This window comes from Rhinoderma darwinii, chromosome 2, assembly GCF_050947455.1.
Source record: "Rhinoderma darwinii isolate aRhiDar2 chromosome 2, aRhiDar2.hap1, whole genome shotgun sequence".
NCBI lineage: Eukaryota > Metazoa > Chordata > Amphibia > Anura > Rhinodermatidae > Rhinoderma > Rhinoderma darwinii.
In genome coordinates this window covers 58977891-58999472 of record NC_134688.1, presented here as the reverse complement: position 1 = coordinate 58999472, position 21582 = coordinate 58977891, and the positions used below count along the sequence as shown (strand labels likewise).

Genomic DNA, 21582 nt, shown 5'->3' with positions numbered 1-21582 from the left:
CTAGTTAGATTTGCCTTGCAAGGATCTGGGAAAGCTGGGTGACCACCCATATGGATGCTGAGATAGAGATCACATGGTTGTCAACTGTCCCATAGACAAGAAACGATTGAAGATCATTTTTAACAGCTTGACAGAAGAGGACAACCCATGAATTTATATTGTGATTTTTAATTTTAGGTGGAAATGTTCTTTAAACCAATTCAATGCCACATCTGGGTGAAACACTTGAGAGCTGTTTGTTTCCGATTATATTATAATGCACTTACAGATTTTTTATAACCATTTACTCTGCCATGAATCTTTGGCCCAGGTCCTTTCATTTCTTTCTGTCTCATTAAGCTGATATCTGTGAGCCAATATTGAAAGATTAAAGCACATGCCTGTCCATACATGGGATCAGGAATTCTATATAGGGATTTCCTGTCCTGTGATGGAGTACCGCCGTTTGCGCAATGATAATTGATTTATTCATTTATTGGGAAATGGGCAATTAATGTGTTGCCCTTCACATCTAAAGGGTAAAGTCCATATTTCTCACGTGGATACAATGACATGGGGCATATGGGATCTTATCTGCTACAGCCTATGACATAAATAGTCTTATTGTATTCTAAATACATTCAGATACCTATAGTTGAGATAAGGGCAGTGATTGCGAAACAAAAGGAACCAAGTGGATATTATAAGGGTAATATAATAAACATCGCTATGGTTACCTGGCATTAACAAATAATATGCAATTATAATATTAACGAGTAGAGTGTGGACATTAATACATGACAGTGTATGGATAATAGTGTCATTCATTGTATGGACATCATATGGACATAAATGCAGTAAGGTTTATAGCGATTATAGTGATATTACGTTAATGTCTGGGCAGTATTTGGTTTAGGGTTAGTAAAATCTATGGACAATATATTGATATGAATATATTAAAGAATATGTAAGTTATAGGGTTAGTATTAAAAGTCTATGGACTTTATATAGATGTATATAGATATGAATATATTACAGTATATGTACATTATAGGGTCAGGGTTAGTATTAAAGTCTGACGACATTATATGGATATGAATGCATTACAGTATATTTACATTATATTGTTATGGTTAGTATAAAAGTCTGAACATTATATGGCGTTAAAGGCATTAAAGCATATATACTTTATATGATTAGTATTAAAGTCTATGGACATTATATAGATATGAATACTATACATTATATGTATATTATATTGTTATGGTTAGTTTTAAAGCCTATAGACATTGTATAGGGTTAGTATTAAAGTATATTGGCATTATAAAGAAATGAATGCATTAAAGTATATATAAATTATAGGATTAGGGTTAGTATTAAAATCCATAGACATTTTTTTGATATATATATATATATATATATATATATATATATATATATATGCATTAAAGTATATATGTACATTATAGGGCTTGTATTAAAGACTAACAGCATTATATGGATATGAATGCTTTGAAGTATATGGACATTATAGGGTGGGGTTAGTATTAAAATCTGAGGACATATGAATATGAATGCATTTAAATCTATGGGAATAGCGCAATAATTCCCACCAGGGCCAAACAACTTTGATGCTGAGGGTGTGGAAGTGAAGTGAGGAGGGAGGGGGGAAGTAGGGAAAGTTGAGGGGTCAGTGTAAAGTTTTGATGTCCTACCCTATAGAGGCGACAAAGTCAGGCGCCCTGTCCCTTGTCATGTAAATCCCCCCTTTGAGCTGCAGACTGATTGTAGACAAGCAGGGACTGGGTGCAATTCTGCACTCACCCATCTGTCACTGGCGCATAGCTTTGATATACACCTTGCTGGCGCATTGTCCATTCTTGTGACCGGAAAGGAAAGGACACATAGCAGTAAATAGAGATTTGTAGCACGGGGGCTACACTGTGATCGCTTCCCACAATGCAAATGCTTAGGATCTGGGCACTTTTATATGAGATAGATAGATAGATAGATAGATAGATAGATAGATAGATAGATAGATAGATAGATAGATAGATAGATAGATAGATAGATAGATAGATAGATAGATAGATAGATAGATAGATAGATAGATAGATGATAGATAGATAGATAGATAGATAGATAGATAGATAGATAGATAGATAGATAGATAGATAGATAGATAGATAGATAGATAGATGATAGATAGATAGATAGATAGATAGATAGATAGATAGATAGATAGATAGATAGATAGATAGATAGATAGACAGATCTAAATGTATAAACTTACAATACAACCCACAGCACATGTAGCATTTTAGCCAAAGTTAACTCCTGTATTCATGTCCTTTCCTTTAATGTATTATATATACACATATAACGTCCATATACATTGTGTATTATAATGTAACTTCAGAGGTTTATGTAATAGGTGTCTTATAATGTGATACATGGTGCTAGCAGGAGCAGTCATGTCAGCTATGCTGCTGTTATCAGGATCCACTAGTATCAGGTCTATGTGATCTAGTAGTAGGTGTCTAATGACTGGCAGGCTATCTGTGATCAGGTAGATCTGTACAAAGCACTACAAAGACCCCCTGTGTAGATACACGTAGGATCAGAAGAGACTGAGCAGTGCTAATGAATGGATACACAGCCTCAGACAATACACTACAAGGAGATCTTATCACACTGAGCCCTTTATAGCCTATACATTGTGTTTGAATTGCCCATTCTGAACAAATGTCGGCCTGAGCTTTCATCCTGCAGCCATTTCTCTTTAAATGAGACTTTATATATATATATATATATATATATATATATATATATATATATATATATATATATATATATGTGTGTGTATATGTATATATATATATATATATATATATATATATATATATATATATATATATATATATATATATATATATATATATATATATATATATATATATATGCGACATATGAATAAGTCACCCAAAAAAATAAAGACGTGCTTAAAAATGTGCAGTATCCTTTACTTTGGGGTTTTGCAATACTGTAGCAAGCACATGAGCCTGGAGAACTGGAAATATATGCTGGCATGACATCATGGACATGTAAGGGCTTGTAGATCCACATTCACCTGGAACTACAACTCTCAGCATGCCCTTCAAATGCGATTCAAGCCTGATACATTTCCAGCGTGAAAGCACAAAGCTGTCATAGCAAACTGGGCATTGTAGTTGTACAAAAATAAACTGCCAATAAGATTCACAAAAACTGGAAATAAACTATAGATAGAGTGAATTCACACGCGCAGATTTTAATCCGTTTTTTTTATGCCGTTTTTGAAGACAAAAATAGGCGTGGATTTAAATAAGAGGACTTTAAATAAGTAGTACCTGTCCTTCATACTTTCTATACCTTTATGATCCAAACCTGTTTTTGGCTTCAAAAACTGCACCCGAAAACCTGAACAAAACCTGCACGTGTGAATATACCCTCAGAACAACAGGCGCATCAGGATTATTACAATTCCAATTATGTTCTGATATCTCAATAGAGCGAAAATATTCAGAAGGAAACATGCCTGTTGGTAAAGCAAAATCCCTGCAAAATAACGCCATGGCTGACAATGCTGGGACTTGTAGTCCCACAAAAGAGGAAAATGGTAAAGAGAAAACTGAGGAGTCAGTGCTATAATGACAAATATGGTCGTTGTAGATGGAGATATGCAATAAATGCACAAGTTTCCTTTAGAATATCCACAGTTTAGGGATCATAAGTCCCAGGAAGATATCACAAGATGTGCTGGGACTTATAGTTCCACAAGTGATACAAATATTTAATGCTATAATTATGCAGAAATGTCATGTAGGAAACTGAATATCCCCAAAGCTTCTTACCTTTAATATAGTTTGGTACTTTCAATAAAGATAGCATGGATATATGGATGTTATACATATACATAGCCTCATGTAATATACAGGTAATATGTAATATATAATACAATATAGCATTAAAAATATTACATAGACATGTGTAGAGTGTACTAGAGATGACGCTGGAGGATCTGGACCCGGTAAATGTCATTTATCAAGCCCTCTGCACACTGTAAATCATGGTTTACTGGGCGATAATGTGCGTTTTACAGCAGCCATCATATTAACCGTGATTAGATGTAATATAGGAGCCATTTATATGGCCTTCTGGAGAGGCTCTAAACACGTCTACAAAGGAGCAACTTCATGAAGAATTATATATTGATGAATGTTATTTCAGAGAACGCGGGTTATTATTCCCTGTATGTCATTAATTCATTATTGAATAGAAGACTTTGTGTCTAGATTAACCCCGTATTCTCCAATATCACAAATCGTATATGTCATCAGAACAGGATTATAACAAAATAGAATATAATCTAAATAATATAAAAATATGTAGATAATAATAATAATTTAAGAAGAATTTGTATTATTATTATTATAATCTGTAGTATTTTTAATGTACCGTAAATATTTTGTTTATAGTATATTTATAATATTTTCATACATTATTATTAGTTATCTTTAAAACTGTCCCTGTATATTTTTTTATTAATTCATTTCATTTTTACATTGATTTATTGTTGTGATTTTTTTTTTACATTTCTTTTAAACGTAATAAATTTTAATTTCACAATGTGACTTTTGACAATACTCGGCATGAAAGCCAAATATCTCCCCAGAAAACATGATGTATCTGCTCAGTCCGGATTAGTATTGTGATGTATGTACAGCCAGATCCCGAACACCGATAAAACCCGATATCATCATATTTATACCTCCGTTTTTCTATGATCCGTTCGTTCATGGATTCCTATTTCTGCATGTCAAAGAAATCACAATCAACGAAGTAACGAAATTCATCGCAACTAAATAGAAATGAAATAATAAATATAATATATACATTCTAATAATGTGTTTCTGTTAGAATTGGAATTTAATGCAACTTAAAATAATTCAATGTACCGAAGTATCCGTTCTATCTATCTATCTATCTATCTATCTATCTATCTATCTATCTATCTATCTATCTATCTATCTATCTATCTATCTATCTATCTATCTATCTATCTATCTATCTATCTATCTATCTCATATCTATCTCATATCTATCTATCTATCTATCTATCTATCTATCTATCTATCTATCTATCTATCTATCTATCTATCTATCTATCTATCTATCTATCTATCTATCTATCTATCTATATCTGAGTGTAGTTTTTTTTAACTTGTTTATTCCTATGCAGGGGGTAAAACCAGGACAAAGGACAAGTACCGGGTGGTGTACACTGACCACCAGCGGCTGGAGCTGGAGAAGGAGTTCCACTACAGCAGGTACATCACCATTAGGAGAAAGGCAGAACTGGCTGTCAACCTGGGACTCTCTGAGCGACAGGTATGTGACCATGACTGGGATTAATGTGCAAATAATCCCCCCTGATAAGCCAGGGACATGAGCTGCGTTATTAATGAGCCCAGTGTCAGGGAGAGGGAACATCAGATCTACATTAATCACAGGAACTTGTCTGAGATTGCAGCAAAACCCACATAGCAGAACATTGACCATTAATGAAAAAGAAGGGGCCACATCCATTACTGCAAAAACTTTTACCAAACAGCTTTAACTAAACAACCAACGATGTATGATAGATAGATAGATAGATAGATAGATAGATAGATAGATAGATAGATAGATAGATAGATAGATAGATAGATAGATAGATAGATAGATAGATAGATAGATAGATAATAGATAGATAGATAGATAGATAGATAGATAGATAGATAGATAGATAGATAGATAGATAGATAGATAGATAGATAGATAGATTATAGAGATGATAGATAGATAGATAGATAGATAGATAGATAGATAGATAGATAGATATTACATAGATATGAGATAGATAGACATTAGATAGATATTACATATGTGATTGGTAGTTAGATAGATTGATAGATAGATTGATATGTAGGTAGATGGTAGATAGATAAATATGAGAAAAATAGGTATATATGAAAGAGGTGGGATAGACATGAGATAAATAAATATATATGGGATAGATATGACATGAATAGATGATTAATAGATAGATTAGATAGATAGATAGATAGATAGATAGATAGATAGATAGATAGATAGATATGAGATATATAGATATTACATAGATATGAGATAGATAGACATTAGATAGATATTACATATGTGATTGGTAAATAGATAGATAGATTGATTGATTTATTGATATGTAGGTAGATGGGTAGATAGATAAATATGAGAAAAATAAGTATATATGAAAGAGGTGGGATAGACATGAGATAAATAAATATATATGAGATAGATATGACATGAATAGATGATAGATAGATAGATAGATAGATAGATAGATAGATAGATAGATAGATAGATAGATAGATAGACAGACAGACAGACAGACAGACAGACAGACAGACAGACAGATAGATAGATAGATAGATAGATAGATAGATAGATAGATAGATAGATAGACAGACAGACAGACAGACAGACAGACAGACAGACAGACAGATAGATAGATAGATAGATAGATAGATAGATAGATAGATAGATAGATAGATAGATAGATAGATAGATAGATAGATAGATATATGAGATAGATAGATAGACATGAGATAAATACATATATATGAGATAGATATGACATGAATAGATGGATGGATAGATAAATAAGTACATAGATAGTATTTATGTATAGCTAGAATATGTTCTATATCCATAGAGTAGTGATAAAAAAGTACAAATTGAATTGTTTAAAATAGTTGTTGGGAATTTGAAAAATTAAACCGGCTACATGTTCTTGTTTGGTGAATCCCCCTCTTAAGTAACTCAGGGTAATACTGATGTATTCTGTTTCTGTTGCAATGTCGGTATCTGCGACAAAAAAAAAAAAGTTTCATGGGCCTTCATGTCTGACTATTTGAACTGGAGGGCAGCCTGTATGGCAGGTCTAGCTTGTCCGACATGTACTTCATTATTCCGGCAGACATGATTGTTGTAATGAGATGATACACATGTCACAGTATTGCGGTTCCAAGCCATGACAGTTTTAATAATCAAAAAGTGACTGAATTGTGGTAATAATTTTGGTTCACATTTTATATGACATATTTTATCTAGAAACTGGTAACTATGTTTTGTTTTGTTTTTTTTAAAGAAAAAAATTGTTTCAATTTAAAAAATATCCATAAATAATTTATTCAAAAAAAGATACAATAAAAATAATAGGGTCCATAAGGGTATGTTCACACGCTGTGTTTTCAGGCATATTTCGGGGCGTAAACGCCTCGAAATACGCCTTAAAAAAACCGGTAGCTGAATGCCTTCAAACATCTGCCCATGGAATTCAATGGGAAAAACTGAGTTTCGTTCAGACAGGGCTTTTTTTACTCCACTCTGAAAACAGCTCCGTAATTTTCAGCCATTTTTGACTCTGCATGTGAACAAACACAAACAAATCTAGTCTGATGGTCTGGCTTTACACTTTAGGGTATGTTCACACGCAGATTTTTCAGGCATATTTCGGGGCATAAACATCTGCTCATTGAATTCAATGGCAAAAACAGCGTTTAATTCAGACGTGGCGTTTTTTGATGCTGCTGTTTTAAAAAACGGGAGCATGTCAATTCTTGAGCTGTTTTTAGAGCTGTTTTTCATTGTGTCAAAAACAGCTCCAAAAACAGCACCAAAAAACGCCACAAAAAAACTTTTTTGGTTTAAAAAACGGCTGAAAATCAGAGGCTGTTTTCCCTTGAAAACAGCTCCGTCATATTCAGCCGTATTTTATTTTGCGTGTGAACATACCTTTACTGTTGTATATCCACCTGTTATCGATCACATGAACTTAGATGTGATCGGTAACAGCTCGATCTTGCATGTCAGAGAATGAACCCGTCAGTCCCGCGTACCTGACCGATACAGGTTTCAGTGCTAGATACAGCTGCTTCGTATATAGATCATAAAGCAGCTGTATCTCAAAAAGTAAAAATATTTTTTCATAAAAAGTATTTAGAAAATTGCACAAAATACACTGATAGATATTAAAAAATATATATATTTGAAAGATGTATATAGCCTTTAAGTGTATTTGCAAGTTATTACACCCATGGCTAAATTCTTCTATGCAGGTACATACATGGATAGCTGCACATATGGTAGGAAGACCAGGTAGTTTACCCTGAACTGTTTGGTCCTTTTAGTATGAGGGCTCACAACAGTTGCCCTTCTGTGGGTATTTTCCCATACTTGTACTATATTTCTGAAATATATTTGCACCCAGAGTGCCAACTTCAACAATTCTTAAAGGGACTCTGTTACCAGTTTATCAATTCCCTTTCTCCTAAACTAATCTAATAGGCGCTTTGCTGCTGATAACTACAGTGTGATTTGTTTTAAAAAAACTTTTATTATTTGCAAAGTTATGAGCATTTTTCTAAAGGTGTAAATGAGCCTTTATTAGAGAACTGGGAGGTAACCGCAGTGATTCTCCTGAGGTGGAGCCTCCTCACAGCCTCTGACTACTGTCCTATCAGCATGAAGCTGCTTCACACAGTGTGAGAGATTGAGGCTGGAGGGAAGGGTGATCACCTAAAACAGCCATATCTCGGGCTGTGGACCACCTAGAACAGCGATTCCACTGGTGGCATGTGAAAGAGGATATTCTAATCTTTCATATGACATCAGGATCGTAGTTCTGTGACAAAACCGGAGATATCGCCAGTTGAAAACACAATTGGGAATGGAAGCTGTATACTATAAGATCACGCTGCGTTGCTGGCCAGGGAAGGGGGTGAAGCTGTATGCTGATTGGACAGCGTCATACAGAAAACATTACACCGCCCAGAGTGAAAAGAAAGAGTCACCTCCTATTTGGCTATTAGAGCAATATTAGCATATTTAGAAAAATTCCCATAACTTTGCAAATAATAAAAGTTGTTTTTTTTGTTGTTTTTTTAAACAAATGACACTGTAGTTATCAGCAGCAAAGCGCCTATTAGATTAATTAGGAGATAGGGAATTGATAAACTGGTGACAGAGCTTCTTTAATAATGATTTCATACACAGTCACTCTCTGTCCAGTTATAGTGTGTGAAGGAGGATCTGTAGTGGTGGATGTGATATTAGCAGGGGACAGGGTTAGCGATTAACATATAATATATGCACCAGAAGATAATCATATACAGAGTTGTAAGGCGCAGTTCATTGAAAATGTTTCTTTCCTGCAGGTGAAGATCTGGTTCCAGAACAGAAGGGCCAAAGAAAGAAAAATCAACAAGAAAAGGATTCAGCAAACTCAGAATGGGCAGAATGATCAAGACCCTCTCAGCCCAGCACCCTCTTTGAGTCACATGATGCCCCTGTCTGGCACTAATGTGGTGGGCACACTGACAAATTCTGTCGCGCAGTGAATTTGACACTTATTACTTTCTAACCATGAAGCCAAAAGCCCACCTCTCTGGACTGTTAGCCTTTGCTGTGAAGATTGAGAGCTTACAACAGACTACATGTGGCAATGCGGAGGATAGACTCTGATTATAGGGCACCCTCATGGGAGACTAAAGAAGCACTGTGTGCCTGTCCAAGGCACCCTTATGGGAGACTAAAGGAGCACTGTGTGCCTGTCCAAGGAGCCCACTATCTCCCCCATAAACTTATTTTAAGAATTATTCTTCTAAGACTTTGAAGGTTTGGGACACTGACTTGAAATTATAGGGTTAATTTTAATATATTGGCTTAAAAAAATAATAATTGAAAAGGACTTTTATTTGACTTCTCAGGGACGGTTTGATAACTTAATGACATTTCACTGGAAGAAAGAAAATGTTTACTGGCCTGATGTGCAGGATTGCTCAGGACGTTCTTGAAAAGTGGACGGTTGTGCTTATTCAAACCCTATGATTCCAAGCACTGTATGGGGAAAATTACAAAAATGGTTTGACAAGCCTAGGGTGAGGGATCTATAACTATTTGGAATCTTTTTGTTATGACGGAGGTAAATCTTATGATGACCACAATAGCAGTGATTGGAAAGTTAACTTAGGGCGGGTTCACACATAGCGGAATTTCACTTAAATTCCGCTGCGGACACTCCGCAGCGTTAATCCGCAGCGGAGCCGTTTCTCCATTGACTTTCACTTTAATTTAGCAGTGTTCGTTTACACGATGCGTACAATTCCGCTGCGGAGCATAGGCTGCGGAGCGGAATTTGGTGTCCGCAGCATGCTCTGTCTGTTGCGGAGCAGTGGCGGACTGGTTGCGGACTCATGGCGGAATTTCTCCATTGACTTCAATGGAGAGTCAAAATTCCGCAATGAAGTCCGCAGATCTTATGTGTGCTGCGGAGCGTATTGTTTTTACTACCATGACATTTCTTCATTCTGGCTGGACCTATGTATTTCTAGGTCTACAGCCAGACTGAGGAAGTCAATGGGGCTCCCGTAATGACGGGAGCGTTGCTAGGAGACGTCTGTAAATAGTCACTGTCCAGGGTGCTGAAAGAGTTACGCGATCGGCAGTAACTGTTTCTGCACCCGGGACAGTGACTACCGATCTCAATATACATGTATCTGTAAAAAAAAATATAAGTTCATACTTACCGAGAACTCCCTGCGTCTGTCTCCAGTCCAGCCTCCCAGGATGACGTTTCAGTGTAAGTGACGGCTGCAGCCAATCACAGGCCAAGCACAGGCTGCAGCGGTCACATGGACTGGAGCGTCATCCAGGGAGGTCGGGCCGGATGCCGAAAGAGGGACGCGTCACCAAGACAACGGGCGGTAAGTATGAATTTCTTTGACTTTCACTAGGGAAAGTGCTGTCCCTTCTCTCTATCCTGCACTGAATAGGGAGAAGAGAAGCACTTTTCCTGCAGTCCGCAGCGGCCAGTCCGCATCAATTTTCTGCACATTTTGTGCAGATCCGCTGCAGAATCTGCAACGCAGATTCTGTGCGGCATTGATGCGGACAGTTGCGGAGGAATTCCGCCATGTGTGGTCATGCCCTTAAAGGGCTGGTTTTGACTAGCTGGAGCCAGTAGGCATACACACTTAGGCGGCTTAACTATCCCTAATCCTCTAGCTATACCTTATGTAACATACTGTTCATCTTTTTATATCACAAATCAGAATTTATTTTTTTATCCAAATACTAAGCCACACCCTCAATAAATAGCCACACCCCTAATAACTAGCCACACCTCTTTTATGTAACACATTCTACAGCTGTTCCTATTACAAACTAGAATCCACTTTATCATCCCACAAACACACAGGCCAAGGGCACATAACCCATTCCTTATTTACCAAATTGATGTTCCTTTAGTTTATGTTAACCTACTTTTATTAATATTTTATTTGAATTGTTTGATTTCTAGAACACAATCTTCATACATAAATGTTGCAAATAAGGAACGATCCTGCTGCATCTTCTGCTAAAACCGGCCCTATACATTTTATTATTTGTTTTATACAATGTTCCTGCTAATTGTTAACATGAATATAATTTTACAACTTTTTGTATTTTAAATTATTTGAACCCATTTCAGGGAAAATGACGTAATAAAGCATTTTTCTGATAAGCACAATTTTTTTTATGCTAAATTCACAACAGAGGTAACTTTAGTTGTTTTGTTTTTTTGTGCTGTTCTGTTATTTAAATATTTCCTGGAACATGATTGACTGATTTAAAGCGGTTGTTTTAGGAAAATGAGTGTTATTTTTTGTATAATTGAAAGTTATACAATTTTCCTATATACTTTCTGTATTAATTCCTCAATATCTCTGCTTGTTGTTATTCAGTAGGAACACTATTTATTTCTAGTGGATAAAATTCTCTCCATGGTCATGGACACACACGTGCGCGGCTCATTACAGTTAGGGCATGCCCACACGTGGCGGAATTCCTCTTGAATTCCGCAGCGGACACTCCGCAGCGTTAATCCGCAGCGGAGCCGTTTCTCCATTGACTTCCACTTTTATTTAGCAGTGTTCGTTTAGACGATGCGTAAAATTCCGCTGCGGAGCATAGGCTGCGGAGCGGAATTTGGTGTCCGCAGCATGCAAGGGATGTTGCAAGGGATGTTGCGGAGTTGTGGCGGACTGGTTGCGGACTCATGGTGGAATTTCTCCATTGACTTCAATGGAGATTCTAAATTCCGCAATGAAGTCCGCAGCTGTCATGACAATGTTATATGTGCTGCGGATGCGTCTTGCTTTTTGGGCATGACATTTCTTCATTCTGGCTGGACCTATGTATTTCTAGGTCTACAGCCAGACTGAGGAAGTCAATGGGACTCCCATAATTACGGGAGCGTTGCTAGGAGACGTCAGTAAATAGTCACTGTCCAGGGTGCTGAAAGAGTTAAGCGATCGGCAGTAACTGTTTCAGCACCCTGGACAGTGATTACCGATCCCAATATACAGCAACCTGTCAAAAAAATAGAAGTTCATACTTACCGAGAACTCCCTGCTTCTGTCTCCAGTCCGGCTTCCCAGGATGACGTTTCAGTCTAAGTGACGGCTGCAGCCAATCACAGGCTGCAGTGGTCACAAGGACTGCCACGTCATCCAGGGAGGTCGGGCTGGATGCCGAAAGAGGGATGCGTCACCAAGACAACGGCCGGTAAGTATGAAAATCGTTTACTTTCACTAGGGAAAGTGCTGTCCCTTCTCTCTATCCTGCACTGATAGAGAGAAGGGAAGCACTTTTCCCGCAGTCCGCAGCAGCTAGTCCGCATCAATTTACTGCACATTTTGGGCAGATCCGCCGCAGAATCTGCAACGCAGATTCTGTGCGGCATTGATGCGGACAGTTGCGGAGGAAATCCGCCACGTGTGGGCATGCCCTTAGGGTATATCTGCACAGTTTTTTGCAGGCAGTCAGATTTTGACCTGCCTGCACTTTCGTTACCGTATTTTTTGCAGCGTTTTTCGGCCGCGGCCATTGAGCACCGCAGCAAAAAACACAGCGAAAACCGCATTCTCTGCCTTCTATTAATGTCAATGGGAGCTCAGAGACGGAAACGCAGGAAGAATGAGCATAACGCTTTTTTATTCCGTATTTTTTCGCTTGAGGGGAAAATACACCTCTGCCTCCCATTGAAATCAACGGGAGTCGTTTTCGGACGGTTTTTGGCGCTGTTTCTGACGAGGTTTCCACATCAAACACAGCGCCAAAAAACTTTGTGTGAACTACTCCTTACAGGATATGTATCAGAGCTGTGTCTTCTAATGATCCCAGCACCTGTGTGTCCATCACATGACCATGGACAGAATTTTATCCACTGAAAGTAAACAATGAAGGTTCCTGCCGAATAACATCAAGCAGAGATCTTGAAAACCGTGCGGAATTATTACAGAAAGTATATTTGAAAATTGTATAACTTAATATTATACAAAAAAATAACATTGTTTTGCTGAAAGCGGACTACCCCTTTAAAGTATATCCAAGGGCAGGGATGGGCACAGACAGCAGAGTGCTAGAAAAGTCCATGGGCCCCTTGCTCTCCAATAACTCATCACAGAGCCCCCCCAATGTCCCTCTAAGAATCTACCAGGCATTGTGGGCTATGAAATTCATTAGGTCAGTGCTTTACATGCCATATAATAAATAATAGGAAGCTTATAATGGACCTCTTACCCACTGGCCCCTGTGCAGCTGCGGAGGACCACCATGCTTCTTATAAAAATGTTGGTTTATTGAATTGCAATATTTGTGAATATTGTCATAACAAAAACAAGAATAGATACAGGAACAATATGGAGAAGTTGTAACTTTTACATTAAAAGAAAGATATATATATATATGGTCTTACATTTTGTAGCTATTAGTCTATTTCTGTCCAGCTTCCATGTCCCCTCCCCAGGTCTCTATGTGTCCATTATGAATGAGAGTAGCCAGGTGTTATCTTCCTTCGTACCACCCCCTCGTTCCACCATCCGTTGGCCTGTGTGTCCCTCCCCTGTGTCTGTCTCTGTCCTTCATATATGCAAAAAGATACAAGCATGTCTTCAACATTTAGGTGTTTTCGTCTCTGCATATATGGAAGATTTGACTTCATGTAGTCCATCCACCCCCCTTAGTGTCTGAAATAGCTATATGCTTGGTAAACATACAGCGTGGAATGTCAGCAAAGTGTATATTTAGTTCCTTTACATTGAATACCATTTATATTAATATTGTAACACATCATATTTAACATGCACGGGTTATAAATATGGTGTCTGCCCCTGCCCACCGGGAAATATACTATAGAAGCATCTTCTGAAGCAGTCGCGTAACCAGTAGAGAAGCAGCTCCTGCTTATATTTGCCCTATCCCTTCTAAGAGGTTGGCATCAACTCGTACAAAGCTCCTCTCTTCACAGGGAATTGACCAAAGGGACTAATGTGACAAAGAAATGGCGCAACTTCCATCCATAAGCGCAGTTAGTAGGCCTAACCTTAAAGGGGTTGTCCGGGCACGGACAACGGATGACCTATCCACAGGATAGGTCATCAGTATATGATCAGTGGGGGTCCGACACCCGAACCTTGCAATGATCAGCTGCTCCGGCTGCCTCCAGGCAAAGTACTGCAGCTCTGCTCCTATTCAAGTGAACAGGAACAAAATTGCAGTCATGCAGCACGACCTCTATGCAGTGTACGGAGCCATCTGCTTCCAGCTCTGAATACTGCATACCCTGCATAACATCCGGGGCCTGGAGCAGCTGATGTTGGACCCCCACCGGTCATATATGGGTAACCTATCTTGTGGATAGGTCATCAGTTGTCCGTGCCTGAACAACCCCTTTAACTGAGTTAGTGATCAATGTAAATGATGGAAGACAAAAGTTTAAGGCGTTTTCCGGGCAAATATTGTTTTGAGCATCTTTTATTTAAGTCAGCGCTACTTACATATAGATCATTACTGCGGCAGCCAGATGCACTGTTCCGCCCCGTTCCACCGTTCTCCTCAGTCACGTGATTAGCTGAACCACGCCTCTCTATTGGTAGTCAGTGGTAACAACCACCTGACCTCCACAGCGCAGCCCCCTGTGGTTGGCGCATCATAACACTGTGTGACAAAATCTCCCTGCTTGTGACTCCTTTCAGTCTCTCCGTTATCGGCGGATGCGCTATACTTCTGTGTACATGGCGGCATTATGCAGAGGAGTAGAGGGAGGAGTTTTAGTGTCATGCTGGTGAGGAGGATAGGGAAGGTTTCGGGCTGGGTGTGAGTTTCATGGCCCACCCATTTCAGTCTACTCAGATAGAAGATCGACACTTGGTGGTCACGTGAACGGTGGAACAAGGTAGAAAAGAGCGGAATGGCGCATCTGCCCGCTAGAGCATCATCTATATGTAAGTAGCACTGACTTACATATTAAAGGCACCTAAAGCTATACTTGCCCGGAAAAACCCTTTAAATGGGACAGTGGAAAATTGACCGTTGAACACCGGGAGATCAGGGAAAGGAGACAAAGAGTGGAGATTAAAATATTCATATATTTTTTTCTTGCTGTTAAAGACGGAAGGTCCCATGGTAGCAAGTTACACTATTGCTCCTCTCCTGGGATGTGTGTGGCATGATTTTGCTATTTGCTATGTACATCCTGCACATCTTTTCTCAATAATCAAATGTAGCTGTGCTGCCAACTTTTCTTGTTGTATAATAGTGTTGTGTTTCTTCATCAAGTTATTCTCCTGACCTCTTCTTCCTCTTTTATCTGTTGTTGCGTAAGTAGCAAATTGTAGCAACTATTTTCAGTAGCCATAGAGCTATAATTCTGTCACATGGTCACAGATTCCTTATCGAATTTCTCCTCCCGCCATATCTTTTGTTAGAATTTAAATGTAATGGTTCAATGTCTGACAAATGGTGCAAAGGGATTATAAATTTGAAAAACTTTTGTAGGTATGGGGATGCAAAAACATAGCTTCACTAATACATGGTACACCATTGCCCCTACTGTGAAATACCCCCCTTAATTTACATATATTTGTTTTTGTATTAGGTTCTTCCAAGCCCTGATTCCTGAGTGGGCCCTATGGTCCTTCTTCCAGTGGCGTAACTACCACTGTAGCAGCCATAGCGGCTGCTACGGGGCCCGCGGCATGAGGGGGCCTGTGCCGCCAGCTGGCACTGGCCCCCCATGCCTGGGGGCTCCGATAACAGCCGCTATGGCTGCTACAGCGGTGGCGACACAACATTCAATAGTGTCTGCATCCTTCGGATGCAGATACTATTGAACACTATGACAGAGCAGGGAGGTATCTCCCTGCTCTGCCATAGGCTACTGTATATAGTGACGTAGCTGTAGGGGTTGCAATTGCGACCGGGCCCCTAAACCTGGGTGGCCCGCATGGCCCCCGTAGCCACATGGCGCTCACTGCGCTGGTCCCGCTTCCTGAATGCTGGAGCAAGGAGCTGACAGCTCTGTGCTTCAGCATTCACTCTGCCGTGAGCGGCTCAGCGCAGGCAGGCGCGATGTAGTGACGTCATCGCCTGTCTGAGCCGAGTCACTCATAGCACAGACAGGAGGAGAAGGATCCTTCACCTGTCGTGGGAAACGAGATAGGTAAGTAATTATGTTATTATTTTGCTATTAGGCACTATGATGCATTATACTGGGTAGGGAAGAGGGGCTGATATGATGGCTGCCTTAGGAGCATTTTACAATATGGGGCAGCATTATACTGTATAGGGGCATTATACTGTGGGACAGCTATGGGGGTTTATACTATGGGGACAGCTATGGGGGCATTATACAATATGGGAGCATTATACTGTGGGGGCAGCTATGGGGGCATTATACTGTGGGGACAACTATGGGGGCATTACACTGTGGGGACAGCTATGGTGGCATTAAACTGTGTGGACAGCTATGGGGGCATTATACTGTATGGGGCATTTGTATGGGCATTATACTGTATGGGGGCATTATACTGTATGGTAGCAGCTATGGGGGGCAATATACTGTATAGGGACATTATACTGTGGGGACAGCTATGGGGGACATTATACTGTGGGGACAGCTATGGGGGCATTATACTGCATGGGGGCATTATACTGTGGGGACAGCTATTGGGGCATTATACTGTGGGGACAGCTATGGGGGGCATTATAATGTATGGGGGCATTATACTGTGGGGACAGCTATGGGGGCATTATACAGTATGTGGGCATTATACTGTGGGGGCAGCTATGGGGGCATTATAGTGTGGGGACAGCTGTGGGCCATTACACTGTGGGGACAGCTATGGGGGCATTATACTGTATGGGGCATCTGTGTGGGCATTATACTGTATGGGGGCATTATACTGTATGGTGGCAGCTATGGGGGCATTATACTGTGTGGGCTGAACAGGTTGTGTATGAGCAGGGATTGGGTGGGATTAGAGGCATGGCTTAAAAGAAAAAAAAACATTGCCGCTGTGTGCGACATCGATTGTCCCTCTTTGTGATGCTTGAAAGCATATCACAATCTACAGGGGGGCTGTATGGCACTGTATGGGGAGGCTGTATAGCACTGTCTACAGGGGGGCTTTATAGCACTGTCTACAGGGGGCTGTATAGCACTATCTACAGGGGAGGCTGTATAGCAATGTCTACAGGGGGTGCTGTATAACACTGTATAGGAAGGCTGTATAGCACTTTCTACAGGGGGGGCTGTATAGCACTGTCTACAGGGGGGTTGCATAGCACTGTATGGGGAGGCTGTATAGCACTGTCTACAGGGGGCACTGTATAGCACTGTCTACAGGGGGGCTCTATAGCACTGTCTACAGGGGAGGCTGTATAGCAATGTCTACAGGGGGTGCTGTATAACACTGTATAGGAAGGCTGTATAGCACTTTCTACAGGGGGGGCTGTATAGCACTGTCTACAGGGGGGTTGCATAGCACTGTATGGGGAGGCTGTATAGCACTGTCTACAGGGGGCACTGTATAGCACTGTCTACAGGGGGGCTCTATAGCACTGTCTACAGGGGGCTGTATAGCACTGTCTACAGGGGGGGCTGTATAGCACTGTCTACAGGGGGGGGCTGTATAGCACTGTCTACAGGGGGCTGTATAACACTGTCTACAGGGGGGGCTGTATAGCACTGTATACAGGGGGGCTGTATAGCACTGTCTACAGGGGGGGCTGTATAGCACTGTCTACAGGGGTCTGTATAGCACTGTCTAAAGGAGGGGGCTGTATGGCACTATTTACAGGGGGGCACTATCTACAAGGCCAGGCTGTGTGTGGCACCCAGGGGAGGGGGGCCTAGTCAAAAGTTTGCTATGGGGACCAATGGTTCCTAGTTACACCTCTGCCTTCTTCCCTATAAAAAGACACCAGAAATATAAATGGCACATGGCAGGAATGGGGCCTTGTTACAGGAGCCTGGGAGCTTTAACTAAAGGCCCTTTTATACTGTCCACTTATCGGCCAAACGAGCGTTCAAACACTGATAATTGTCTTGTATAAACAGTGCAGCGATCAGCAGATGAATGAGAAACGCTCGTTCATCCGCTTATGGTTTAGTTTTAAATGTGAAAAACATTATAGTTGTCGGCAGTAAATGTGGAGACGTGCTGCCGACATGATACAAATGTATGGGGAGCAAATGAGTGCCGATCAACGAGCTGTTTCGTTGATCGGCGCTCGTTGCAGCGGCCAAAATGGGCCGGTGTAAAATTACCTTTACACCTCTGGTTGTACCTAGTCATGGATGATATCACAGTCTTTCCTATGTAGGGGGTGGGCACAGGGTGGAGACTTCGTTCACCAGTGTCTACATAGGTGGACAAAAGAGGAGTGTCAGTGATGTTTTTATTTGACAGGGACACCAGGATATACAATACAACTTTAGGCTATGTTCACACGGAGTATTTTGATGAGTTTTTTGACGTGGAAACCGTGTCGCAAAACTCGGCAAAAACGGACCGAAAATGCCTCCCATTGATTTCAATGGGAGGCGTCGGCATCTTTTTCCCGCGAGCAGTAAAACTGCCTCGCGGGAAAAAGAAGCGACATGCCCTATCTTCGGGCGTTTCCGCCTCTGACCTCCTATTGACTACAATGGGAGGCAGAGAAAGCGTATTTCGCTGTGTTTTATGCCCGCGGCGCTCAATGGCGAAAATCGGCGTGCAGGGAGAGGAAAATCTGCCTCAAACTTCCAAACAGAATTTTGAGGCAGATATTCCTCCTGCAAAATACTCCGTGTGAACATAGCCTAATAATGAAGCAATGGTTGACAGCTCATCCACCTAAGGGAGATCTATAGCATAAGTATAGAATATACAGCAGGTACTACAGCCCCGAACAGTAATATAAATTTTACATAAAACCTTAGGAGTATGGGAAGTTACAAAAACTGGAGATGAGCAGAGGTAGATATCGAAGAATGCTGCAAACCTAAAGTCATAAAACCCTGCTGATCAATATGGAAGCTAAAAACAACCAAAGGTGAAAAAATACAGTGTGCCAGACTAAGGCCTCATTCACACGACAGGGTTTCCCGGCCGGGTGCCGGCCGTTCATAAATCGGCCGGCACCCGGCTGCATTAGGAATAATAGACCCCTAATGGGGCTATTCACACGACCGATTTTTTGACGGCTGGGAAAACCGTCCGTCAAAAAATAGGACATGCTCTATTTTCGGCCGGATACCCGGCCGCCCGGCTCCCATAGAAGTCTATGGGGCCGGGTAATACACGGCCATCACCGGAATGTGTCCCGAGTGATGGCCGGGTTTTCCGTGGCTTGCGCTCTATCTCCTCCTCCTCCTCACAGCGCAGAGTGCATGTGAGGAGGAGGAGTTGATGCCATTCGGACGAATGGCTGTGCGCTGTACACTGTGTGGCAGGGCCGGGCTGTACAGCAGGTGGAGGGAGCGCTGCGCTGGCTCCCTTCCCCTGCTTGTTTTAAAAGCGCCCTGGCCCGGCGACACCTTCCATGGCGCCGCTAGCAGCTGCTGCTGCTGCGGCTGCTACTACTGTAGCGACGCCACTATAGCATAGCAGGGAGGTATCTCCCCGCTCTGCTATGTGCTAGCCCCACTTTAGCTCCTTGAAGGAGAGGAATCCCCGTGTTTTCGTGGATTCCGCTCCTGGACAGAGCGCTTGATGTCTCTGTCCATATCTGGGCAGTGACATCAGGGAAAACTCCTGAAGCGGAATCCCCGAACAGTCTTGGAGAAACTTTATAGAGAACACAGCGGATAATTATCCCCTGATCTATTCTATTTATGACTGGCAAATGGCTGAGTGGGGAGGGGCTTAGTCAATGGGCGGAGCTTGATGTTCATGGCCACCTATTGCAGACAGAGCATTGGGGGAGGCTCCTTCTGCAGCCAGTTGTCTTACAGTCACATTGTGAATGGAATGGCTGATCTACTGGACACATGGAAAAATTCTCCATATGTTTCTCAGTTTTAAATTACAATAAGAGACAAAACAGGATCAAAGGAGAGGATGACATTAGGATGGAATTGCCGGGATTTTCTTTTGTACAACTTTGTTTTTGTGTTTTTTCTACATTTACTTTTCCTTTACAAGTTGTTACATGGCAAGAAAGAGGCGACAGTAGAACATTTCTTAGATTGAAGAACTGAGTAATCCGGGAATCTTGTCTCATGTATGCATAAAGGACGTCATCTATACAACTATGTCAGATACAACTCATCTATTCAACTTATTTTGATCACATTAGTGGTTAGAATTTATGACACTAATATACAATTTGCACAGATACAGTAAAGCAATTTTGCTTTATTTATAAACATGTATGCGTAGGAGCACTGACTCTTCACGTGTACTTGTGTAGGTGGTGATCGCACATAGTAAGCCATTGACAAAGTTCATACATTTTTCAGAAATGTCACAATACTTTATTGAAGGTGAGATTACTTAGTGCTATAAAATTGTGCTATATACTCGTACTGCGTAATCCACAGCTGTCTCTGTTTGGCAGCACAGTCCATCCCAAATTGTCCTGCCATGGAAAAATGAAAGCTGTAATCTCATGGGTATATATTTGTACTATGTTTATAAATCTTTTATTAATAACTAGAATTATCTTGTAGATGGCCGTGTACAGGTTGCCATATAAAAAGGTGTACATATGATAGAGGTAGCCCATAGAGAGAGCTATGGGGCCCTTGAAGAGAGGGCGCCCATCCCCAATGGTATTAGGTGCACCCTCTCTAGAGAAATCACACTAGGGTGGAGAATTGACCCAAGGAAATTTTTTTTAAAATTGGGATACAAAAATGAGGCTCTCATATCCTGGGTAGTAAAAATCAGGCACCTTTTTGGGACCCCACTGGACATCAAACTGTTCCCATAGGAAACTATGGGATCAGTTTTGTCATCAGTTTCCTGTCATGCAAGCTGACCCTTGCTGTCCGAAAGGACATTTTATCAGGGTATCCTTCCCTAGCATCTGCAAAGAAAGCAAATTTTGTAGGGGAACCTTCCTCTTTAATTATTGCTGAAGTAGCGACGGGATATTAGCCAAAACAGAAACCCCATGAAAGCAGCCGCAGGTGTAATGTAAGGGGCACATGCC

The 21582-nt window shown here is 40.7% G+C and overlaps 1 protein-coding gene across 1 annotated transcript in view; it reads left to right on the top strand.

Annotated features, from left to right (window-relative positions):
* The window catches only part of CDX2 (caudal type homeobox 2), a 10130-nt gene extending 672 nt beyond the window's left edge, over positions 1-9458 (top strand). The window contains exons 2-3 of the mRNA XM_075850021.1: positions 5252-5409; positions 9276-9458. Of these exons, the coding sequence (XP_075706136.1) occupies positions 5252-5409; positions 9276-9458 (341 nt within the window). The remainder of the gene's footprint in view (positions 1-5251; positions 5410-9275) is intronic.
* Positions 9459-21582: the final 12124 nt, after the last annotated feature.